At 46.6% G+C, this 26,221-nt stretch overlaps 1 protein-coding gene, 1 non-coding gene and 1 pseudogene across 2 annotated transcripts; 2 read left to right on the plus strand and 1 right to left on the minus strand.

Annotated features, from left to right (window-relative positions):
- Leo1 (LEO1 homolog, Paf1/RNA polymerase II complex component) lies at positions 1-24,408 on the minus strand. Its single transcript, XM_052187796.1, has 12 exons — positions 24,248-24,408; positions 18,631-19,422; positions 17,804-17,908; positions 15,782-15,876; positions 14,797-14,942; positions 13,730-13,814; positions 9,764-9,858; positions 8,553-8,687; positions 7,197-7,332; positions 6,298-6,484; positions 5,353-5,450; positions 1-239 (listed from the first exon to the last, which is right to left on the minus strand). The coding sequence occupies exons 1-12, from the start codon at positions 24,303-24,305 to the stop codon at positions 135-137; spliced, it is 2,037 nt and encodes a 678-aa protein (XP_052043756.1). The 5' UTR covers positions 24,306-24,408; the 3' UTR covers positions 1-134.
- On the plus strand, positions 350-459 carry LOC127690263 (U6 spliceosomal RNA). The gene has a single exon (XR_007978996.1). It is a non-coding gene; the product is annotated as a U6 spliceosomal RNA (small nuclear RNA).
- Positions 11,206-11,353, plus strand: LOC127688811 (thymosin beta-10-like; annotated as a pseudogene).
- Positions 24,409-26,221: the final 1,813 nt, after the last annotated feature.

Consider the following 26,221-nt stretch of genomic DNA (forward strand, 5'->3'; position numbering starts at 1 on the left):
TTGCCTTAAATGTTTTATTACAATTAAAATTTCACAAACAGATCAATTAATCTCAATCAAAATAACTCATGTTTACATCATATTTATAGACAAGCTGTACAATAAATATATAAAATGCATTCACAGTTTGTAGTTCAGTCATCTTCTTCTTCCTCTTCATCACTGATCACATACTTCTTCTGCTTTTTATTCGCTTTATCATCGTCTTCTGCTTTCCTCTTTCCAGAAGATTCACCTTCCTGAACAGATAGAAACATTTACAGTCTGAAAGTCGGAACATTTCTAGGCAGTCTAACTAAATAGCTGAGTTGAATGACTCCTTACTAAAGTAACTTTAAAAATCGTGCACCTGCTCGCCTGGGCAGCAGCAAACATACTAACAACTGGAATGCTACAGGGAAGATTAGCACGGCCCCTGGGCAAGGGCGACATACAGGTTGTGAAGTGTTCTGTGTTTCTACAAATAGAAAAAAAAGGGCAGGGCAGGGAGGTTCCATGCCTTTGATTCTAGCAAGTGGCAGGAGGATCTCTGGGAGGTATAAACAAGCCTGTCTACACAGCGAGTTCCAGCCCAGCCAAGTCTACAAGTGGTACCATGCCATAATAAACAAACAAACAAACAAACAAACAGCAAGGCAATAAAAAGATAACTTTGCAGAGTTCAAGCCCAGCAGATTGTCTTGTACAGGGAAACCACTGTAGACATAGAAAACTACAAGGACCTGGGCAATGGGTCTGCCCTAGAAAAGGTTAGGAATCTCTCAAAGCAGCGCGCGCGCGCGCGCACACACACACACACACACACACACACACACACACACACACACACACACGGTTTCTTACATGAAGATTCACTTGTCCTGAAGGAACCTTTTCCCCATCATCAGGTACTTAATCAACAGTATGTTTCTTTTCTCAGCATTTAACTTCTTTTCCCTATCTAAAATTCATTATTTTAGTATCAATTTTTAAAAGAATTTTTTTAGATATATTAAAATAATCATAAAAATTTTTTGAGAAAGTATTTAAAGACATCAAAGGCCTATATACACAGAGAATATATTAAATCTTTGAAAGTGTATTAAATTCATTTGTGCAATCCTCTAACTGCAGCGTCGAGTAGCAGGTTTTCTAAGGAAGCAGCTTCAACAGGTAGAATTCATCTTCCCATTTACGTCCACACCCCTCAACAACTCTGACACTGGATGACACTTCACACTTGTCACAAACCACACCTGAGTTAAAGAAATGAGAAGCCTGGCCGGTGGTGGAGGCGCATGCCTGTAATCCTAGCACTCTGGGAGGCAGAGGCAGGTGGATTTCTGAGTTCAAGGCCAGCCTGGTCTATAGAGTGAGTTCCAGGACAGCCAGGGCTACACAGAGAAACCCTGTCTCGAAAAACCAAATCCAAAAACAAACAAACAAACAAACAAACAAAAAACAAACAAAAAAAGGAAATGAGAAGCTGGATTACACAGACCAGAGGCTGGCTGCTGGCAGGACAAGGAGATCTTGGACTGGGTCCCTAGCACCGTTAGAACAACTTCCGTGGACACAGAGTCAGACAAGGCTGCAGTGTACTTCCAGATGCAGCGTGGCATGCACACCCTTTCCTCTGAGGACAGGCTACACCCTGCACTTGTTTCTTGTCTTTCTATCCCAAATGTATTCCTGTAGACTGGGCATGCCCCAGCTCCACTAAGTTTGGAGGCCTCCCGAGCACATCGAGAACACTGCCGGCCTCCTCTACGTCTACTCCAGCTGGCGGCAGTAACATAAACCCAATAAGAACACTGGAAGATGGGGATGCCTCCAGGATGTGACAGGTCACCTCCTTTCTCACCCCCCAGCCTAGAGTAGACCCAGATCCTTCTCTTGGGTCTCCATCAGGAGAGGCTGCACTGATTTTTCTTCCCACTGCAGAATCTTGCAAGCACATTACAGGCCTGCACATAAACGGTGTTTAGTGTCTGGCTCTAAAACTCTTTAATGGTAGACATTAGATTTCAGTAGCTGAAAGAACTGGCAAAAATGTATAATGTTTTTCAAAAAGTTCTTAGCCAAGGTACAGCATCAGCTGGAGGTCAGGGCTCTCCCAAGGAAGTCTAAACAGCACCAGGTCCAGGTCACTGTCAGGGCTGGGTGGCTGTGGAAAACCTGCCAAGACCGATTGATTCCCTAAGGAACTATAAGTAGTTACAGCACAGGAGCCCCAGAACTACAATGGAGCCCCTCAGGATGACCTTACTTCAAGAATGCGGAGTGCTGCCATACTGACCCGAGCTGAGAATGCCCCGTGTAGTTCACACTGAACGATAAAACCAAGACTGAACTAAAGCTTGGTAATGCAGTCATGAACACGGGTTCCTACAGACACAGGCAGAGCAACCAAGTGGGTTCCAGAGGGACGAGGGGAGAAGGGAGCCAGGCCCTTCCGACTAACCCTCCCCACCTTTGCTTTCCAGTGCTCCCTCTTCTTACTGTAGTACAGTACAGTAACTCTCCTAGGCAGCAGTTATAAGGCATGCCACTAAAGGACAGACTGGGGAAGACAGCCGCCTGCCCCCCCCTCCCCCCCCCCAGCATGCAACCGAGAACGGGAAGCATGGGTAGCCCTCAAATTCAAGAAGGCAGCTAATGATAACCTTTTCCCCCCACATTGTTTTTTCGAAACACAATCTTTCTCATTCATAGCACAACTGCCCTGGAACTCACTATATGTAGTCTCTCAGGTACTATGAACCTAACTTTCCCTTACCCTCCAAGGCCTGTTCTGGCAAAGTGGTAGTTCCTGAAGTGGGTATCCTGACACCTGAACTTTCCCCTGGTTCCCGGCCTTTGAGGGGGATTTGTGATGCAAAACAGCAGGAAGGTTCCTCTCTCAGCCTTCTCGGTCACCCCCCACTGAGCTGCCTCAAGGCAGAGGCTTGGAGACAGAGGGAAAATACTTGTCAGGAAAAGTAAAAGTGTACTGAGATTCTGAGAGTGCTAAGGGGATGGGGGGAGGGGAAAAGGATGGGGGAGGGGAAGGGGGGAAGGGCTACTGTAGGAGAGCTTGAAGGTCGCTCAGGCATGTTTAAACCACAGGTCTGAGCTTGCCCAGCCCAGCCAGCCACAGGGGACGCTGTCAGGCATCTCTTCCTAGGCATAAGCAATTCCATGGCACTCCTCAATCCTCACAGTTCTGCTTGCCAAGAATTGAGCATCTGCTTAGCGGAGAGCCCCCGTTTGCCAACTGTTCATCACACTGTAAACGCACCATTGAGATGTTACTTCCTTTAACTCACAACAAATATGTTGCAGAATAAGGTTAAGAAATTCTGTCTGTAGCAAGTTACTCCCAAGAACATCAGGAAATATACATGAGGTACTCAACAACAACCTAAGAACATACTTTTGCTTCACGTGAGAGAAAGAGTTCATAAAATCCCAAAATGAGTAAATTAGCTCAAAAGTAAAGCAGGGAAATATCCACTCCCTACAATATGGCCACCCAGTACCTAGAACAGCCCTCGGAAAACAGCAAGGGAGGAGGGTAAAGCAAACCAAAAGCTCGCCAGAGGCCACAAACTCAGCAGAGGCAAAAAGGCAGAGAAAAGCAGGGCCTGGAGCAGGCGCCTCCTCAGAGACACTGAGCCATGTGATCACTCCAGGCAGGCAGGCAGGCAGGACAGCAGAGGGCCCACAGCCTTCCGTAAAAACAGACGGGGGTAGAAGCCTAGCACTGGCTCTCCCAGTCAGGGGTCCACAAACTTAAAGCAATCATCTGTGTAGTATCTGGGGCGGGGGTTCACGTGTACTACAGTGTGCATGCGGAGGCCAGAGAAGAAGCTGTGAAGTCAGCCCTCGCCTTCCACTATGTGGATTACACAGATCAGACTGGGTTGTCAGACTTGGCAGCTACAGCCAAGTCAAGCACTTTCATTGCCCAAGTTAGCTAGAGAGTCAGGCGGTCCTAGACAGCTGATGTGCAGAGAACCTTGCGGGCGAAGACACATGCAAATAAGCCAGGCTGCTATGCAAACCTGTAGAGCACATCTCAGCATTAACAGGGGATCAGAGTAAATTCGAGGCCTGCCTGAACTACATGAGACTCCAAAAACCAAACCCCAAAGCAAACCAAGAAGATCATCTCCAGAGAAATTAATCTAGGCATCAAAAATTCCTGTGGAGGGGCTGGAGAGAAGACTCACAGGGTAACAACACTTGCTGGTCTAGCAAAGGACCTCAATTCAATTCCTAACACCTATGTTAGGTGACTTACAAACCTGTAACTCCAGCTCCAGGGAATCAGATGTCCTCTTCTGGCCCCTGTGGGCCCCCACACATGTCTGCTCACTCACATACAGAGACTCACACACACAGACATAAATAAAAATAAGTCTAAAAGAATTCTCATGGCTATCAACTCAGTAAACCAATCCAAATCAATCATTAGATCAGATAATGTAAAAAGAGATATGGTACCACATTTCTTTGAATGAAGAAATAGATACAGCCAGAAAAACCGCCCTGGTTTGTCTGGGTCTCAAGACTCACAGATTGAAATGCTAGCCCCGAGATTAGGAGGAATTTTGGACGGTGAGTGTTGTATTAACTGTCTCTTCCTGGGATTGAAATATTCTATTTTGCAGGAAGCTTCTTAAGCAGGAAGGTAAACAACTCAAAACTTCAGGAAGTCCCTGAAACTGACCAGACTCACAATTCTCATTCCTAAAAAATAAGTAATAAAAGCTAAGTCCCTCTCAGATGACATGAAGCTGAGCTACAAAGACTCTGAGATGAGCAGAGCTGCCAAGAAGACTGTGACAAGCTCAAGCCCACACCAGCCTCCTGGAAGAAGCTGTTGGCTGTTTAAACCAACGGAGGCCCCTGAAAGGACATGCCAACCTGCTGAGTTGTCTGCAGACCAAGCAGTGTGCTGTCCCAGATCCCAGCATCTGAGGGATGTCACCCATGCTGGGTAGGCCTTGGTGGTAGAGTTGTCTTTGAGTCATATCTGGTCCTGTAAGGAACCTCAATAGAACTTACTGGTTCACCAAATTGGGCTTTGGTGGTGTCCAGACATTGGTCTGTCATGAGTTTCCTATCTGGGGGGATGGGGGTGGGGAGGGTGAGTAGAGTTGTGCCTCCCCAGGGAAAGTTTTGTCATATAACAGTAATCAGAACAAAGGCTCATGAATGGGGTCGGTACTTATACAAATGTGGGCCACAGCCTGGCCTCACCCCATGCAGTTTGTAGACTAGGACCTTTCTGAAGAAGTCATTTGTGTCTGTCCTGGAGCTCCTTGTCACCCCAGGAACCATGACCTAAGTACAAGGTAAGCCTCGAATTCAGGGCATGTGGCTTACCTCGTCACTGTTGAGTTTCTTTGCTTTGAGTAATCTTTGAGCTTTGTCTTCGTCCGAGCCCTCATCGCTGTCTGAGGAGTAGATTCTGGCTCGTTCCTCTAAAAACAAAGGGATCGCAGAGCTATTTTTAAAGAATCTATTCATTCTTAGATTTTTTTTTCCTCCAATAAACCTTCAGTTCTCTCTGTACATTTTCCACAGAAGAACAAAATAATTTCTATTTGTCCCATTCTTCTCTGTTGTGTACATGTGCTATGCACATTTAAAGTATGGGTGTTTTGTCTGCATGCATGTCTCTGCACCATGTATGTGCCTAGTGCCTGCAGAGGCCACAAGAGGACATCGTATCTTCTGGGACTAGAATTACAATCATGTGCCTGGATTCAGTGTGTGCTAAATAAATGCCAAGCACTATGAAATAAACCCTGCAAGGAGGGCCCTGCAAAGCTGACAGGCAGAAGAAAACACCATGTGTTCTCAATAGCTGGATTTCTTTATAACTGTCAACTTAGCTGAGTAAGGAAGTATTCAGGGATACCTAGAATACACCAGCACTTGAGAGGCTGAGGCAAGAGGATTGCTGAAAGTCTGAGGACAGCTGGACTTGAATGAGACCCTTCCTCAACACAAAAAACTGTTAACCTTTCAAACTGAAGACCAGAAGGTCCAGGGGTAAATAAATATGTATGGGGCCTGATATATGCACGAGCCTGGACTCGGGCAGCAGGATGCCGGGCAAGGAAGGACTCCAAAGACAAAACAGCTGGAAGGGAACCTCGGAAGGTCCTGCCCTCCCAGGATGGCCTCAAACAAACTACACAGTGATGTTCTCACTGAGACCTAGCAGGAGACATTCAGTAACACCGACTCTTTATGCTGTCTGATGGCCTGTGGTCAGCGCATGCGCAGGGGGACACACGTGACCAGGCTTTACACCACACTCACCGCGGATGCCCCCTTTGTAGCGGTTTTTAATGGCAGCCAGGCTGACCGACTCCTCGCCTTCCTCCTCCTCATCGTAGCGATCTGGCTCCAGGTAGCTGGCGCTCAGCCCCCGCTGGTGCTGCTTCTCTCTCATCCGACGCTGCTGTGACTCCCTCCTGATGGAGGCCCTCAGGCGTTCTTCTTCTTTCTATAAGAAAGCAAATAAGCCATTCTGCTATGGTTTGAAAGGGACCCCAGTTCCATGTGTTGGAAGCTAAATTCCAAGTTAGCTAATTCACGGGTTAACTGTAAATTAATGGAGTGATGGGCTGTCATGAGGCTGACCATTACAGAGGCGAGCCTGCCGTCTCACTCTGCACTGTCACGGATGGTTTCTACCATGATGGGACACAGGAAGAAGGCCTTTCATCAGCTGCCGCTCCCTTGCTCTTGGACCTTCTTAGTCATGAAACCTTCTTTTTTTTTAATTAACTGTATCTTATTTATTTTGATTGTTGGGGGTAGGGACAGCTTATGGGCACTGGGTTCATCCTTCCATCATGTAGGTACTGAAGATTAAAACTTGGGCTGTTAGGCTTACATGGAATAAACTACATCCCTTACTTCTTTGACAAGGTCTGAGCACACACCAGGCTGGCCCAGAACTCACAATCCAAGAATTACTAAGCTCTAGGTTTGTGCACATTTCCAGCCCTGCTGGGGGACAACCCAAGAGCTTGCATCCACTTTATCAGCATCCACACCTCTTTCCACTTGATAAGAGCTTAGGAAATTAACCTAGCTCATGACATTGGAGGAGGGAAGAGAAATCCAACAAGAGATGTCAAGCAGACAAACAGGTCTAGGTAATCTGTTCTTAATACACAAAACTGTTCCAGGACAGAGCCTAGGCGACATACCTTAATCATCTCTGTGCGCTGGCACTCAGGGTCACGGCCAGCCATTGGTAAGATTCTAATCTTCTGTGTCTTTGAACATCTATCCGCAAGTGACAGAGTCATCTTCCTGTGTGTGGCACTGTCTGTAGAGTGAGGCCTGTGAGAAATGAACAGAAGCTGCCCACTGTTTCTCATGGATATCTGTGAGCCAGTCATACCCACATCACAGAAACACAAAGCCAGCTACCGCTTCCTAGTCACCGAACAACAGACCTCTAAACTGAATATTCCACTTAGAGGAGGGAATTTTCCTTCCTCTAGTTCAGTGGCTCTCAACCAGTCAGTTGTGACACTTTCACAGAAGTTGCATGACACTTGTGCAGGGTCACACATCAAACATTTACATTACAACTCATAACAGTAGCAAAATTATAGTTATGAATAATTGTACGGTTGAGAGTCGCTACACCATGAGGAACTGGGAAGGTTGAAAAGCACTACTGTAGCTCAGTGAAACAGGGAAAGTGAAAAAGAAAAAGCTAGCCAGCAACTGAAGCTAGTCAGGCAGGGGTGGCATACCCCTTTGATCCCAGCCCCTGGGAGGCAGAGCCCCGCCGATGTCTGAGTTCAAAGCCAGCCTGGTCTACAAAGTGAGTTCCAGGACAGCCAAGGCTACACAGAGAAACTGTCTGGGAAAAGAGAAAGGAGTGGGGTGTGGGGTGAAGACTGTTACACAGCACACCCCAGAGGCAACAAAGAGCCAGGCTCTTTGTTGTGCACGCTGTGTGCCCTGCACGTCACTCTGCACCACACTTGTCACAGCTGCCCACTGAGACAATCGCACAAAATGAAAAGGTGTCCAAGGTCGCGAGCAGAAACAGTTTAAGCATTGCAGTTCTGAAAGTCAGTGTGCCCTGCAGAGCACTGTCACCCAGGAAGAGGATCTATTTGTCCCCAGGAAAGGATGACTATTCGGCTCTGCCTGGGGGGCACACTCCCATAGAGGCCTGCCTGCCACAACAGCACCAGGTGATGTGATAGCCCCGGCATTCACACCCCCCAGCTCAGCACCTTCCCTCTGACACTAGCACACATAAGCCCTAATTATCACTTTGTCTCCAGGTCAATTTTACTGAAAACAAAAGGATACATTTGACCAGCACAGACAAGCACTTTAGGATTCCTGGCAGGCAACTAAAATACCAACTTCTGTTTGACATCACAGCCTCTGAGAAAGCATACTCAGCTGTCCTTGACTAAAGCCTCTGAGCCTCCAGAACTTCGAACTAACCTCTGGACTGAGCTGCAGAGCTCCAATGAGGGTGTGGGGGAAGGGACAGGCTTCAGAACTCAAGCAGCATTACTAAGAGCACTTACCTGAAGGTGAGCTTCGTTTTAAAGACGGCCTGCCCCTGAAGCCCAGTACCTTGTCTTATGAAAAGGTGGTTGTGGTCACCCTGCAGTGGGGCTTTGTATACATCAAACACTTCATTCCCTAAATGCAGGGACATGCTGAAGAAAAAAAAGACCTCACGTATTAAATCCAAGGCTTCCACTGTACAGCTTTAATTACTGAAAATATGAATCAATCAGTTTCCCTCTTTACACAGAATGAAAAAAATAACCATGCTGGGGAAAAATAACCTGACAGAAATCACACATGCTGTGATTCAAGTCCAGCCCCACCATGTTCCCAGTGAAGGATACTTTTCCTCATATAGCGAGTAGTATTCAATGGGACTGAGAGGAGGATTTAAGATTTTATAAAGATTTACTTATTTATTATATGTAAGTACAAATGCAGCTGTCTTCAGACACACCAGAAGAGGGCATCAGACCTTGTCACAGATGGTTGTGAGCCACCATGTGGTTGCTGGGATTTGAACTCAGGATCTTCGGAAGAGCAGTCAGTGCTCTTAACCACTGAGCCATCTCTCCCGCCCCGGGTTTAAGATTCTAAACTTACATTATGTTTAGTTTATTGTCTGCCACCTGCCTCCCTAGCATAGCTGTAGCCATTTTGTTCCATGCCCACCAGCTATTTCATATTATTACTTTGGTGTGCATGCTAGTCTCTGATGCAGAAAAATAACTTGACACAGAGCCGGGTCATGCTGACCACATACCCTGTTGTGATCTGTATGTTATTATATTTGTTAATCTTAAGAAATCCCACAACTATAAGCTTCACATAGGACTGTCAAATTAAAGGTCAATATGAACTGTTATGTCTAAAATGGACTGGGTCAGGGCCAAGCACCAGGCAGACCTTCCAACATTTGCATATGAGCTCATTGTGGTTTTTATTGTTTTAGCTTTCATATCTGACATTAAAAATATATTCAGGGTTGTAGCCTCAGTGCACAAATTCTGAGCTACGGAGACTGCTGTCTGTGCGGTTTGTGCAGTGAATCCTGGACCCTGACACCTACAAGCTCCAAAGGTCATTTCTCTCAGGGTTTCTGTGCAGTCACAGGGAGTAACTGACGGGGATTCTCTAACAAGATCCAGCCCCCAAGAAAGGCTCGAGCCCAGAACCTTCTCTCCTCCCCACTCTGAGTATTCAGCGGCGGGCATTTCGCACTCACCTTCCATCTGACCACTTGACGATCCGTGCATTGCTTTCTTTAATTTCGTTTCCTTCTTCATCTCTGCGTGTCCTCCAGCGTATAGTGTTCTCGACCTGTTTTACATACAAAGCCTTAGAGAGCAAGCCTGTGGGATTCCCTGGAGAGACGCAGCTAGCGAGGAGAATAAGTGTGTGAGGTGACGGAACGGGCAACAGTGAGAACCTCTTGGGGTAATAATTAACGACAGGAGGAGATAGTGTTGAAATGAACCTTGGTGCTGTGAGTATTATGATCGTAGCTAACAGCCAGAGCATTTGAACAGACACAAAGCCTGCATACACCTGGGAAATCACAAACCCAGGAAAAGCTCTAAGGCACAAGAGTCAAAGGCTGAGCCCTGAAGAGGTTGAATAAGACACCTATGGAGAGCAGTCCATGTCACAGACCTAAACAAGTGAGACCGAGACCCTGTGCCTACTGGGCCCCTCCCCACATGTAGGGCCTCGTCACCTGCAGGATGGGAAAATGCCAGACTTAGAAAATGAGTCACCACTACAGAAATTAAAGACTTGACGGGCCTTCTGGGAGAACAGAGCACATCAAATGCCTGGGTTTTATCATGCTACATCCCAGAAACACTAAAATAACAGCATAAGGGGGAAATATGCTCACTACACGGATTAAAAGAACGAGAACACCCCAGGTGCGGTTGGTGGTACAGGCCTTTGCTTCCAGTGCATGGGACACTGAGGAAGGAGGATGTCAGTCGGAGTCCAGCCTGGGCTAAAAGGGCAGGGCTGGAATGAAGATGAAGATGGCAAGGAGGAGAAGCAGACGCTCTGGCCTACGCATTCCCTCTGCCTCAGCCCCACAGCTTTCTGTGCAGCCACTCTCGAAGCCCGGCCGTTTGCTTCCAGTTTTTCCATGCTATTCCTCACTAAAGACACAACTGACTACTGAGTCAGCCAAGGAAAGACTTGATAACATTAGATGTGAGAGCATTTCTAAGATTACATAATAACCATTGACTGAAGGGTGGGTGAGGAATATTGAAACAAGAGTTGTCAAGCTGTAGGTATGCAAGAGTTCATTGTACCATTCCTCCTGTGTTTACATGGGCTTGGAACTTCACTAAGAATTAAAATGAAGCCAGTGAGATGGATTACCAGGTAAAGGTGCACGCCATGCCACTAAAGCCTAAAAACCGAGTTCAATCTCAAAGCCTTGCTGGAAAACACCAACTCCTAAATGTTGTCCTCTGACCTCCCCATCTATACAGCGGATTGTGAATGCTCACACCACACAAACATAAGTATATGTAATTCTTTAAAAATGAAAGGAATTGGGTCTGTGGGAACACCCTGGGCCTGGAATGCCACATTGAGAGGCCACTGCAGAGGGTTTGGGATCACTACCAAGCCCCAAGCCCACCCACCATCACCTATCAGGGTTATAAGAAAATGTCAGACAAACCAGATATGGGGGACAGTGCCAGCTTCAATAAGGCCAAGCTAAAACAAAAACAAACAAAAAAAACCTCAGACACAGGAAAATAGCCTGCAGACCAAAGCAACCATTGAACTAAAAAAAAGACGTGAAATTTCCTAAAAGCCTAGACTAACACTGCAGCCCCACCCCATCCCCATCCCATCATCTCTGAGACTCCTGGTGATGTGGAAGAGGAACCACCTGCAAGATGGACCCCAGCTACAAGGTGCACCGTGGACCTGGGCACTGTTCGCTGAAGCCACAGGCCCTAGTGTCTCTGAAGAGGGACTCTCCCACTAATCAAACTGCCAAATTTCACTGGTAATTATATTCACCTGGGATATTATAGAAAATTACTTGTATGATAGATGAAAATAAAACACACCTTGTGGCAAAAACAAACAAACAAACAAATAAATAAAGGGGTTAGAATGAAAAATGTGTCACTACTTGTTTCCCCTCTTATGTACATTAGAGTGACAGTTGGTTCTGTCAACTTATCTCAGAGACAAATCTGGGAAGAGGGAATCTTAACTGAGAAAACGTCTCCATTAGACTGGCCTGTGGTAAGGTCTGGGGTGTATTATCTTGATTAATGATCACTATGGGAGGGCCCGGATGATCCTGGACAATGCCAACCCTGGGGTGGGGGTGGGGGGCAGGTGACGCTCAGCTGTATAAGAGAGCATGCTGAATGAACGAGCCGTGAGGAGAAAGCCTGTATGCAGATTCCTCTGTGGCTTCTGCTTCAGTTCCTACCTCCAGGTTCCTGCCCTGGTTTCCATTCAGTGATGGACTGTGATATGAAAGTGTAAGATGAAATAAGCCCTTTCTTCCCCAACTTGGTTTTGGGCATGGTGTCTTATTAAAGCCATGGAAACCCTAACGAAGACAGTTAGCTTCATATAATATACAAACACATATATAGGCATTGTCCTGGTTACCTTTATATTGCTATGATAAAACACCGAGACCAAGACAAGATGTGGGGCTCACAGATTCAGAGAACTAAGTGCCCACGCCTGCCATGGCAGGGAGCATGAAGACAGGTGGCAGGTGCCAGGCGGCAGGCATGGCACTGGAACAGTAGCTGAGAGTCACATCCTGAACAGACCAGCACGAGGGAGGAAGAGTGAGTTGATTGGGAATAGTGTGGGTTTTTGAAATCTCACAGCCTACTCCCAGCAACATAGCTCTGCCAATGACCACACCTCCTAAACCTTCCCAAACAGTTCTACCAACTAAAGACCAAATATTTAACTAGATGAGCCTTTTGGGGACCATTCTCAATGAAACCGGCACAGGTATTTTCGGCTGAGAAGACAATTTGAAAGCTATCTTTGAGAACACACTATAAGGTCTACAGAAATCAAGTACATGGACATACTCTAAAAGACACAAAACCTCACAGAACCACATAGCTCAACCCTGGTTCATCCATGAACTACGCCACCAATTAACTCTAAGACCGTTCACCTTGTCTCAACCGTCACTTGAGAAACAAGGCATCTAGGGATGCTTTCAATAACAGCCCGAGAGTCTGCAGGAGAGCTGGCTAGCTCTATTAAACTCTGACACTTTGTACTTGGAAGCACCTGAGGATTTGGAGCAAAACAGTGATGTCTAAACTGTGATTCTGCACTGGAACATATGGTAGCTATACTGTTATACACTGCTGCACCAGGACAGAAAACAGAAAAATGCCAAAACGATTAAGTTAAAAGAAGCAAAGAACTACCACATTAATTCATATAAATGATGGATGAAGTTAAAAGAAGCAAAGAACTACCACATTAATTCATATAAATGATGGACAGAATGAAAAGCAGGACAATTATGTCAGAGGCATTAAAATGGCCATGAAAAATCAATAGTGCTAACTCTAAATCAATACACATGTTCCAAGCACATAATACTGACAGATGAGCTGGCGGTGCAGAGATAGTCCAAACCACCCGTCAGTCTAAACCTGCCTGTCAAATGATCTTGAACAAGGGACTGGCACTTTCCATCCCCTTTCTCACTCGCTCCGCATTTCCACGGTGGTCACGGAACAGTTCTAGACACCTGCGCCCTTAGATAGGAACCATCTTTACCAGCGTTACTTAGGCACTTATGAAGCTGTTGTATGTGCACAATACATTCCTACGGAAGACAAAGAATCTCAACCCTTTGTCAGGTCTGTAGCTCATGCCTGTGACCCCAGCATTCACGAGGTGCAGAAGGGAGGAACATGTGATTAAGACCAAAGTAAGTTAAAAAAAAGGGGGGGGGGGCGTAAACAGCAAGGCCAGGGCCTCCGTTCAATCCCCAGCAAGCATGCAAGGACCAAAGATGTCTCCATAAGGAGTGCATACAGAAGCTCACTGAGAACACAGATGGCTCGCTCGGTTCATAGAACAAGAAACACAAAAACCATCTTCAAAGCTCAAGTCTCGGAGACTTGGTGTCTACCAGATTGAGTCTATAAAAAGAATAGCAAAGTCTGCATGGTACCTTCAGTTTTAACCTGGTTCTCCCTTCTTCATCCAGCATCTCCTCGTCTTCAAATTCATCTTCATAATACTGAGGATCAAAAGGCCTACAAAATGTTTTTTAAAAAAGCTGTTAATTAATATTTCATAAAAAATACTGCCATAATACAGTTACTATAAGCCACATATTAAACATATTTTGAAACTCAACTTGAAAGAAGTATTCAAAATATACTAAAATTTAAAATTCTGATACTGATACACAGTACTTAAAATAAAGCACAAACAAGGCTAAACATTCTAATAGCTGGGTGTGGTGGCATATGCTTTTAATGCCAGTACTTAGGAGGCAGAGGCAGGCAGACCTGTGAGTTCCAAATTAGTCTGGTCTACATACTGAGTTCCAGTCCAGCCAAGGTTATATAATGAGACAATGTCTAAAAGAAAAAAATTCTCAATTTTTCATATTACATAAGTCTTTTTCATATTATATATAGGATGCGGCTTCCTACAATCATTTTCCTTGTGGGTTAAGCGTGTAAATGACCCAGGTGTCTGAGTGTCAACTTAAGAACCTCCATCAACGCGGCTTAATGACAGTGTGACAACAGCTGCTCCAGTGGCCGGCAGATCTCAACAGCTTCCTGCTGCAGTGCTGTTGGGCTGTAGGAGTTACTAAGCGCTTTGGGGACTTGGTGTCTGCGCATTCCTAAGATAGTATCAAACTCCTAGCAGCTGCTGCAGTCGGGAGGTCTCCCTAATGCTTTCTGTTGTGGGATGTTTGCTTAACTTTTTCAGACACATTAATGAAGTTTCCATTTCTCTGTTAGTCAACTCAATGAAAGTAAGCAAAACACATTCACGTATACCCCAATTTTTTTCTTTACTTTTAGTTTTGTTTTTTGAGACAGGGTTTCTCTGTTTTACAGCCCTGGCTGTCCTGGAACTCTGTAGACCAGGCTGGCTTCAAACCCAGAGATGTGCCTGCCTCTGCCTCCCAAGTGCTGGGATCAAAGGCGTGCGCCGTCATGACCACCTAAGACGCACCTATTTCTCGCCAACACCCAGAAGGCACCCTGATGTCCTCACCTGGGCTCTACGCTGAGGAAGTTGGGCAGTTTAACAAAGTATAAATCATTGCCCAAGTCCGTGTTCACTTTGGGGATCTCCACTTCTATTCTGGTCTCAGGTATCGGCTCCTCCTCCTGCTGATCCTGAGGCAAGCCATTTTCATCCTAGTGCAAGAAATGGAAGGTTAGAGCGTGGGGACCGGGTGACATCCCAGTCCAAGCTCCGTGTTTTATTACCCAAGAGAGCAAGAAACACTGTTTGGTTTTTATTTTGCTCTGTTTCATTTGAAACAGGATCTCACTCTGTCATCCAGGGTGGTCTAGAACTCACTACCTAGCCCACGCTGGCCTCAAATTCACAGAAATCCTCCTGCCTCCACCTACCCAGTACTGGGATAGTGAGTCCAGCAAGACCCATATTCAGATACTACCTTGGGGCTAATGTACCCAACCCCCCCCCCCCCCCCCCCCCCCCCGCACTATTCTTCTATCTCCGAGCGTCTCCGGAGAAGCAAGCAGCGTCCAGCTGCCTCGGTACAGAGCTTCTGTGATCAGCTGTCTGGCTCCCAGAGTGTGCCTGACAAATGTTCAACCCACACTTATACAGCCACTCTGACGGCATCAGAGAAGGCTAACCACACACGGTGAGTCCGAGGCCAGCCTGGGCTACATAGCAAGACCCTGCTTCCAAAACTAAACTTAAAAAATAAAAAGGAACGAAGGAAAAAGTGTTAATGCAGCACATATTTACTTTCATAAATAAAAAAACAATTAGGTGAAAGGTTCTCAAATCCTGGATGTCTCGCCCCGTGAGGCTGGGCACCTCATGGTAGCCGCACTCACTTCTCCTGGAACCAGACACTTCCTACAGAATCAAGAAAGTCTCTACTCGTTATAGTTTCATACTATAACTTAGTGAACGACTTCCTCTTCTTAGAGAGAGACCCTCCCCCTCTGAGCCTGTCTCCCTTGCACAGGAGCCAGCTCACTCTACTTTCACTTACCACAGGCTGTCCTGGAGTCGGGGGCTTATCTTCTCCATCACTCCCTGAAGATATGTCATCTGCACCTCCGAACAGATCCATGGTTCCATTGTTATCTTCAGCACAGAAGGGAAAACACAGAGTGTTAACACCTGGTCTTCATTTTAGCATCCCCAAGATTTCTGGGCCAGCTCCAGGAAATGGCATAAGCCCAAGTCTCTAGCATATGTGGAGAGAAAAGGGCACCGTGGCACGTGTGTGGACAGACGGGCGCTGTGGCACACGTATGGACAGACACATGTGTGGAGAGGCTTGCGCGCCACACACAAAGCTCCTCTTTCCCCTCCATCTCTGCATGCTTCTTCCATTCTCCTACTGGCCAAAGCCAGTTGTTTCTCCCGGGATAGATCCTCAAACTTGCGCTGACACATTCTACCTCAGCGTTAGCTTCCTACCTACCTATCTAGCCAGGTCCCATTCTCACAGGCAGAGCATCACTGAGGCACCCATCCAAACAATAACGTGTGTAAGCCAGCAAAGCAAGGTGAGGCACCGCGGCGAGGAAACAGGAAGACAGAGAAGCCATTACAGAGCCATCTGTCTAAACAAGCCAGAATTACTGGTAATCACGTGGTCTAGGATAAAACTGAGACTGAGTTAGAAAGGACACAGCCACAGGACAGTAAGGCAAAAGGTGACCAGAGTACTGGAAGTTCATTATATGACTTCCTGTTTAGGAAATGACCACACCTATGCCTCCTCAGTAGTCCTCTCTTAGTTCACGTCACCAGCCAGCCACTGTACACATACGCGGTTCACTTGTCTCACAGGTTGCATGCCCTCACCACCAGACAGCAAGCTGTACGAGATGGCTTAGAACAGTAGCAGTGTACAGCAGAGCCTCAGGAAACATCAGTGAGCAGTGGTCACAGCCTACCTCACTCTCACTTCTCTGTAAGAGGGTCTGCATCACCTCATTTTACACTTTAGAAAACAATTTTAGTAAAAAATCTGGGGGGGGGGGGTGGAGGGTGGCGCTAGAGAGAAGCCTCAGTGGTGAAGAGCACTGGCTGCTCTTCCAGAGGTCCTGAGTTCAATTCCCAGCAACTACATGGTGGCTCACAACAATCTGTAATGGAATCTGATACCCTATTCAGGTATGTCTGAAGAGAGCGACAGTGTACTCCTATACATAAAATAAATAATTCTCTAAAAATATTTTTTCTAAAAAAAAAAAAAAAGGAATCTACCAACCAAACCCATCAAGCCATCCAATTCCAAAGTCCACCATGGAACTACTAGGCAGACATTCAAGGTTTCCCTTTCTCTACAGTTGACCCTCTAAATATCTGCCTTAGTTACAGCATTCCTTAAGATAATTTATCTATGCCTTAGAGTATGCCTAATCACCACTAGAGTAACAGCTGCACATGGCCAAACATCTATCGCAATCACATCTGCTGTAACTTTCATAGCAACATCTGTACTGCGGGGTCACCTGCCGTTGGCAAATGCATCTCCGAGATGACCATGTGCAGCTCTACCTTTCCAACAACCTTAAAGCCACGCTTGTACGGTGACTTCCTCATGTACCCCACAGTCAGAGAGCACTCATGTAACGCTACACTAGTAGACGGAGAACAAGGCCAGTCAGTCCAGTTATCCTTTTTTTGTTGGGTTTTTTTTTTAGATTTGTTTTTTTCGAGACAGGATTTATCTGTGTAGTGCTGGCTGTCCTGGAACTCATTCTGTAGACCAGGCTGGCCTCGAACTCAGAAATCCGCCTGCCTCTGCCTCCCAAGTGCTGGGATTACAGGCGTGCGCCACCATTACCCGGCCAGTCCAGTTATCCTTCATCGGGCTGCAGCACGCTGTCACTTCCAAACTATCCAGAGGCTCAGCCCCATCGAGCTGCACAGAGGACACTGAGCGCTTACACACAGTCTTCTGTGAGTCATGCCGTCAAGGTCTGGCAGGACACTACAGTCAACAGCACAGAGAGCTGTGAACCAGACCTCTAACCAGACAAAGTAAAAGGGCTACCTTTGGGCACCTCAGCGTCGCTGTCCGCCTCTGAGTCAGATGGAATCGCATTCTTGCGCTTCATTCGTAAAACTTCGTCTTCACTGTCACTGCCTCTTGCGGATTCTAAGACAGCAAGAGTTAGAGGTGTACATAATCACATCCAGGCTTTACAGGGAAACCCTGCACCACTTATGCCACGTGATCTAGTGCAGCAATGAGCAGAAAAGAACAATGGTACATGTAAGCGTTTGGAAGTCAAAGAAGAAAACCTAGCCTGGCAAAGCCAGTGACGGTCGTCCTAGAGCTAATGAGGCTGAGGCACAAGGAGGCAAGAGCGTAGTGTAGTGATAGAACAGATCATATGTGATGAGGTTAGGCTAGCAACGTGGCCGTAAAATAGGTCTCATATCACACTGTCCTGTATCGTGATAACAGTAGTTAATAAATAAACAGGTCAACACAAACTGCACACAAACAAAAGGGTAGATGTGAATATGAAGGAATAGAAGAAACAAAAGTGAAAAGCAAGATAATAACAATGGGAATACAAGGGACCAGAGATGGCTCAGTGGTTGAAAGCGCTGGCTGCTTTTCTGGAGGACCTGGATTCAGTTCCCAGCAATGAGATGGTGGCTCACAACGAGCTGCAACTCCTGTTCCAGGGGACCACCCAACATCCCCTTCTGGCCTCCATGGGCACTGCGTGCACATGGTGCACAGACACGCATGCAGGGAAAACACCCATCCACATATGAAAAAAAAAATCTTTAAAAGGTGACAAGAACAGACCATGGCTGCGCCCAGCCGTCTGTACTGAGTCGCCCTGGTTCCCACGAATGTCTCACCTGACTTCTGGTCCTGCTCCTCCTCATCGTCTGAGTGCCTCCGATCTTCATCCGAGACTTGTGGCCTTTCATCATCCGAGTTCTGCATCTTCTCCTCATCGGACACCTGTGGCCGGTCCTCGTCGTCCGAGTTCTGCTTCTCCTCATCGTTGTCAGAAGCTACCGGATGCTCATCGTCAGAATTCCCCTTTTCCTCCTCAGACAGCTGGTGTCTGTCATCATCAGAAAGCTGGGCCCGGTCCTCATCGTCTGAGTTCTGCATTTTCTCCTCCTCCTCGTCATCGTCGTCGTCGTCGTCGTCATCGTCATCAGAGTTCTGGAGCTTGTCTTCATCGGACCCTGGCTCCCGCTCCTCCTCGGCGTCAGAGTTCTGCAGCTTTTCGTCATCTGACTGGTCACTTTTATCCTCCCCGTCCCATTTCTCATCATCTGACTGTGCTTTTTCAGAACCTTCTGCCTCTGAATGGCGGCTCTCTCCGTCCGACCTGGGGCCCTCATCCTCGTCATCGTTGTGGGCTTCAGAGCCACTGTGCTGATCCACGTCAGAGGGCTCATTATCCTCGTGGTCAGAGCGCTCAGAAGCCTCCGACCTATTATCTGACCGTTCAGAGTGATTGTCGCTGCCACTGTGGTGAGAGGCCCCCTCGTCCTCACTGTCGTCCCCAAACAGTTCCTTGTTGCTGGGCTGGCCGGCATCGCCTCTTTCATCTTGATCACTTTCGCTGCCAGAGGCATTGCTGCCGGAGGCTCCGTTATCCTGGTCAGAGTCCGAGTCAGACCCAGAATCGGAACCTGTGGGATCGTGTAAACACAAGGGAATATCAGTGGGGTAAAGGACCTTAAAAGTCTGACTCCATATGGTAAAAGACAAATAGGAACAGGCAAAACTGTTGAAGCCATCTTTCTCACTGTTCTAGAGACAAAGTTTCAAGAACAAGAAGATTCAGTTGAGAAAAATTAGCAGACTTGCAGTAAGCAGGCACAGGAGCCCATACCTATAATCTCAGCAACCCAAGAGGCTGAAGCAAAAGGATCAACTCAAACAAATCGAGCACCCCCACCCCCCCAGCTCACCCCCCCACCCATCCACTCCCCCACCCCCGCTACACAGTAAGTCATCCCAGGCCATCTTAGGCTACAGAATGACTCTGTTTCAAAAAGCTGAAATAAATAAATAAGTAAAGCAGAACTCTTCACGTTTTACCACACCCAGTGCCCCTGCCACTGCCTAGTTCTCACACATGAAATAAAATGGTAAGCAGCCCTACATTCCGGTACAGGGAGCACCATTTGGTTCAGAGTGACTGTCACTGCCACTGTGATGAGAGAGCCCTCCTCCTCCTCCTCCTCCTCCTCCTCCTCCTCCTCCTCCTCCTCCTCCTCCTCCTCCTCCTCCTCACTGTCATCTCCAACAGTTCCTTGTTACTGGGCTGTCCAGAATCGCCTCTTTCATCTTGATCACTCTCTTGACCAGCAGGTAGTGGTCCCTGTACCAGAAATGCAGCAGAAGAAAAAACACGCAGAGCCTAGAGTATTAAGTATAGGAAAAAAGAGAAATTGTGCACGGTCCCATCGGAACACCGCGTGTGCATTATGGAGTTCTAGAAGAATGTAGTGAGTGTTAGTTTGTTTACAAACCCAGTTATCTTGTGAGTATGCTTTTGTTTGAATCCCAGGTGTGGGCTATGGGCTGCTTCAGCTTGCCCGCAGCTATTAACTAATGAGTGTCTCCTGCTCTAGGAGAAGCATGGTTTTTGCCAGATGGTTTAATTCTAGGGTCTCTGGAGAGGGTATAAACACAGAGCCCCAAGAGAGTGGGGGGGCACCCCGAGAAAGCTGCTGCTCGTGGCTGCTGTCGGTTTGTTAAGTAACTGTAAATAAAGTGAGCAAAGAGACGAAAGGAAGAAGTTGCAGATACCCCGACGAAAGAGACTGGACTGGCCCCAAGAAACAGGATGCCCCTAATCAGTAGGAAGTAGCCGAGAGGTCTGCACCCCCTTTCCCCCTTTTCTAACCTTCTTTCTCTCCTACCTAGTGTTGGGGGGCGGGGGTTTAGAAGGGATCGGAGTGGAAAAGGGTTGGAAGGGAAGAAGAGGAATAAGAACCCAATCGAATAATAAAACAAATATGCCAAGAGAAGAAAGTAAAACCTAAAGAAATAATGACCCAAATAGAAGGAATGTACACATCCAAGAAATTTAATTAATGCCATATTGAAAAATCTTAAGGAATCTACAGCTAAACATATCAAGTTGTCAAAAAGAAAGAACGAACAGAAAGAAAGAAAGAAAGAAAGAAAGAAAGAAAAAGAAAGAAAAGAAAAGAAAAGAAAAGAAAAGAAAAGAAAAGAAAAGAAAAGAAAGAAAAAACTTGAAAACAACAAAAAGAATTGTCTCATACAAGGGACCCTCTATAAGGATGACAGCTGGGGGGGGGGGGGAGGATGACAGCGTGTTTTTCATCAGAAACCACAAAAGCAAATGTGGAAAGGGAAATGCTGCCCAACAAGAACGTGTTTTCTTTTTGTAGTTCGGACAACAGGGCCTGGCAGTGCAGGCCAAGAGCATGAGCCCTAAGCCATGACTCAGCCTAAGAGCTTTGTCTTTGTATCTTGCAACTATGCTTCAAAGAAATTTAAATAATTGAAAGGGCTTTAGGAATCATAGAAAATGTTTTTGGATGAATGAATGAAAGTGAAAACATTACACCAATTCTTAGGGGACAAAAGGAAAGCAGTGTTACTCAAAAAAAAAAAAAAAAAACCTACATTAAAAGGAAACATCTCAGTCAATGGCCTACCTTAACATCTTAAGAGATCAGAAAAAGAAAATAAAGCCCAAGCCAGGCAGCGGTGGTGAGCACCTGTAATCCCAGCCCTCTGTAGGCAGAGGCAGAGGCAGAGGCAGAGGCAGAGGCAGAGGCAGAGGCAGAGGCAGAGGCAGAGGCAGGCGGGTCTCTGAGATCAAGGCCAGTCTGTTCTACAGAGCAAGTTCCAGGACAACGAGAGCCACATAGAGAAAGTCCTGAAAAACAAAAACAAGAAACAAAAAGAAAAGAAAAAAAGCCCAACATAGCAGCAGCAAGGGAACAGAAAAGAAAATGGAAAAACAGTAGATAATCAATAAAACCGGTGGTTGTTTTTTTATTCTCCATCAAATAGGTTCTTATAGTCTCAGCTGGCCTGCCTGCAACTTGTGCCAATCCTGCCTCTTGTCTTTTGAGTGTTAAGATTTAGAGATGCACCATCATGCCTGGCTAACAGCTCATTCTCTAAAAACATTAACAAAATTAAACCTTTAGGCAGACTGCCCAAGAAAAAAAAAGCAAGACTCAAATGACTAAAGTCAGGAATGCAAGCGGGGATGCCATTATAGACCTTTCAGAGACAATGATTATAACCCATAAATAATGCTAGAAAGCTAGACAACGACCCTTCTGGGGTCAAGAGCAATATCTACTTTTGAAAGTCCCATTCAACATCTTAAAGAGAGTACCAGCCAGAGCAACGTAAATAAATAGGTAAGAGAAAGAAACCGTATATCTGGGGCTGGAGAGATGGCTTATAGGTTAGGAGGGACTGACTGCTCTTCCAGAGGTCCTGAGTTCAATTCCCAGCAACTACATGGTGGCTCATAACCATCTGTAATGGGATCTTGATGCCCTCTTCTGGTGTGTCTGAAGACAACTACAGAGTACTCATATACAAAATAGGTAAATAAATCAAAGATGACGAAAAAGAGGAGGAAGAGGAAGAAAGAAAGACAGACAGACAGATGCCGAGTGGCGGTGGCGTACACCTTTAATCCCAGCACTTGGGAGGCAGAGGCAGGTGGATTTCTGAGTTCGAGGCCAGCCTGGTCTACAAAATGAGTCCCAGGACAGCCAGGGCTACACAGAGAAACCCTGTCTCGAAAAAAACAAAAAACAAAAGAAAGAAAGAAAGGAAGGAAGGAAGGAAGGAAGGAAGGAAGGAAGGAAGGAAGGAAGGAAGGAAGGAAGGAAAAAATTGTACAACTATCTCTAATCACTACGGCATGGTTTCACATGTAGAAAACCCTAAAGGAGCCACAAAAACTACTATTGGCATCAAGATAGCACCAAGTCACAGGATCAATAAAAAAAAATATGAAGTAACTACTAGCTGAAAGTGGAAGTACACCTATGTAACACCAGCACTCACTGAAGTAGGGGAATCAGGAGTATAAAGCCAAAAAAGGCAGCATACACAGCAGATCCTGTAGAAGAAAGAGTGGAAAAGGAAGGGAAGGAGGGTGGGAGGCAGACAGACAAGCCGACAGGCCTACCAAGTTCTACCCTGCCACATCGATAGCACTTCAAGACCAAGTGCAACTGTCACGGACAGTACACCTGACCTGGACGTCAATCTTAGCACATCCACTAACTCAATGGTAAAATGGAAGAAAACTACTATGACCTTCAAAGAAGTTTTAAAAAGGAAGAAGGGGGGGGGGGAGTTAAGAACTGTAATCATCTGTACACTGTACCTCCCTGTGCTATGGGGTTGCTATGAGAAAGCACTACAGGTACATCTCCCTAAACGATGTTTTTCAACTGTGGATCCAAAAAGCACTAAGCATTAATGTAAGCTGGGGGAGGGAGGGGGGGAAGGGAACCTGTCTTCTCATGATTATGTCCCCAACACCCAGTGGGGTAGCTAGGAAATGACAGGGATCCTTTTTTACTGAGTAAAAAGTCTCATGGAAAACACAGGAAGGTGTACACAGAATTGTGCCTCGAAGACACGGAGAATAAACTAAGAGAAAAGCACGCTAGCAAAAGCTGCAGGACAGGAATTAGTGTACAGTCATATCCCGGGCTCATCCTGAGCAGAGCCATCACAGGGAGTCAGTTCTCTGTATTTCTCACTGGAGTACTTACATACAAACAAGAGTTGTCGACAACTGAGGGAAGGGGCAAGGAATATGACACGTATACAGGTGAATTTGGGCCTGGAGGGCTGCAAGAATTCTGAAGTTCACCTCGGATCTTCCCTCATTCTCCTCCTATTCATATCTCAAATTCAGATATTCGTAGACCTGTGCCAGAAATCCCCCCAGGAACCATAATTCATTTATTCATCACCAAATCCTCTGTCACTCCTCTTCAAACACCCCACAAGCTTCCCCATTCTTACATGGCAGACAAGGAAACTGGCTTTCTGCACAGGCTCGCCAAGGGCACCCATCTCCAGCGCGTAGTCCTCCTGTATAGCTCCAATCTGATCCCTCCCAAGACCCTTCAAGAGCGTCTGCACTCTCCCATCAACGCGCTCTTTCACACCGGGCGTTATCACGCCCGATGGGCAGTTGAACAGGTCTCCACTTATTCACTGCCACCCCTTCAATCGGCCAGGTGTGCACGGAGGAGCGCAGGCCACATGTCCTCCCTTCTGCTCCCCCACGAGCCCAGGCTGGTCCCTGACCCTCCAGGCACAGACTCCGCGCCGATCTCACACGGGAGAGGCTGGCACCGCCGGGCATGCAGGGGGCGCTGGGCAAGAGCGTGGGGGCATCACGTTGCCCGGCGCCGCGCCTCCGGCCGGAAAGCAACCCGACACCCCATGCGCCCATCCGTGGAGCTCGCCCGCCCGCCGCACCTTTGCGCTCGGCCTCGCTTTCAGCTTCACTCCCGAAGAGATCTTCCATGTCCGCCATAGCAGCTTGGTCCGCGGCCTTGGCCTGGCCCGCTCGAGCCTACTTTACGGCCGGAGTCTTCCAAGCACGACGTGTCGTAAAGAGCCGCACAAAGACCTACTTTGCCTCTGTGACCTAGTTTTCTCCAGCTCCGGGCGGGCCCCGCCCCCCAGAGTGTCTGTGCTCGCCCGCTAGCCCGTTAGCCTGCTCGCGCGCCACGCTGAGCTTGGGATGCCGGGCAGATTTGTTTACGATCTGTCAACTGAGGCCAGGTTTCTTAAAAATAGTTGAGGGCGGGTGTGGTCGCTCTGCACTGAGTAGGCAGATCTCTGTGAATACCAGGCCAGGTTCGTCTACATACCGAGTTCAGGCCCGCCAGCCAGCCATGGCTACACACGTAGCAAAAAAATTAAAATAAGTCATTGAGAGCTCTATCCTAGAGTGGTGGTGCACTCCTGTAATCTAGCACTCTAGAGGCAAAGGGTCAGAAACTCAAATTCATCCTCAACTGCATAGTAACTTCAAGAGCAGTATGGGATCCTTGAGAACTCCCACCCCTTTAAAAAAAAAAAAAAAAAAAAAAAAAAAAAAAAAAAAAAGACCTGATGAGCTAGCTTGTAGGTAAATGACTTCAAGACTAAAGATCTGGTTTCCAAAAACCCAGCACCTACTTAAACTTGGGCATGGCTTCCAGCTATCAGGTTCAATAAAGGACCCTGTCTTTAAAATGCTGGATGGTGGTGGCGAGGCCAGCCTGGTCTAAAGAGCTAATTCCAGGACATTCAGGGCTATACATAGAGATTATGTCTCTCAAAAAGAGAGGAGAGAGAGAGGGGAGGGAGAGGGGGAGAGGGAGAGAGAGAGCACAATCCAGAAATACACTTGAAATTGGCCTTTTGCCTCTAGGCACAAGCTCAGTACAGAGCTTGCCTATTATGAGTGAGGGCTCAAATTCAATCTGCATAAAAGATTTTTATGGACTAACAATTCCAACACAAGGGGCTGGAGAGATGGCTCAGCGGTTAAGAGCACTGACTGCTCTTCCAGAGGTCCTGAGTTCAAATCCCAGCAACCACATGGTGGCTCACAACCATCTGTAACAGGATCTGATGTTCTCTTCTGGTGTGTCTGAAGACAGCTACAGTGTACTCATATATATATACACACACGCAAATGTGTGTGTCTGTGTGTGTGTATTAAATCTTTAAAAAAATTCCAACACGGGAGGCTGAGGCAGGAAGACAACGGAGAATCTGAGGCCAGCTTGGGCCACAAAAACAGCCTGGATTATGGAGAAGGATGAAGCTTCAAGTAGTTTTAGGTTAGTTTCTGGCAGTATTTGCTCATTTCTGATCTCTTCTTTAAATTACTATTAAAATACATTTATTTTTTAACATGCATGGCTGTTTTACTTTGCATATATGTGCACCTGGTGTCTGAAGAGGCCAGAAAGAGGCATCAATCCCATCACCTGAGACTGGAGTTGGAGGTCATTGGTAGCTGCCACGTGAGCGCTATGAATCAAACCTAGGTCTTCTTGAAGAGCAACCAGTGCAGCCTTGCCAGTGTTCATAACCACAGAGCCATCTCTCCAAGTCTCCATTTCTAAGCTTTTTGATTTTAGAATTATAGCTAAGGGATTGTGGATCAACAACCCTATAAGAAAGATGGGTGTGTTTCTCAACGTGTGGGTTGCACTTTCCTTAAAGTTCCTTTTCTCTTCAAAAATATATTATGATTTATAAAAGTAGCCAAAAAAACTTACGAAGTAGCAATAGAAATAATGATATGGTTGGGGTCACGACACATGAGAAACCATATTAAAGGGTCGAAGCACTAGGGAGCTTGAGAACCACTGCTAGAAGATATGTCCTACTATATTACTGTTTTTATGTGTGAAAAATGGGAGGAAATAGAGAAGCTAAGTGCCTCTTAAT

The sequence above is a fragment of the Apodemus sylvaticus genome, chromosome 7 (assembly GCF_947179515.1).
Source record: "Apodemus sylvaticus chromosome 7, mApoSyl1.1, whole genome shotgun sequence".
NCBI classification, from domain to species: Eukaryota; Metazoa; Chordata; class Mammalia; order Rodentia; family Muridae; genus Apodemus; species Apodemus sylvaticus.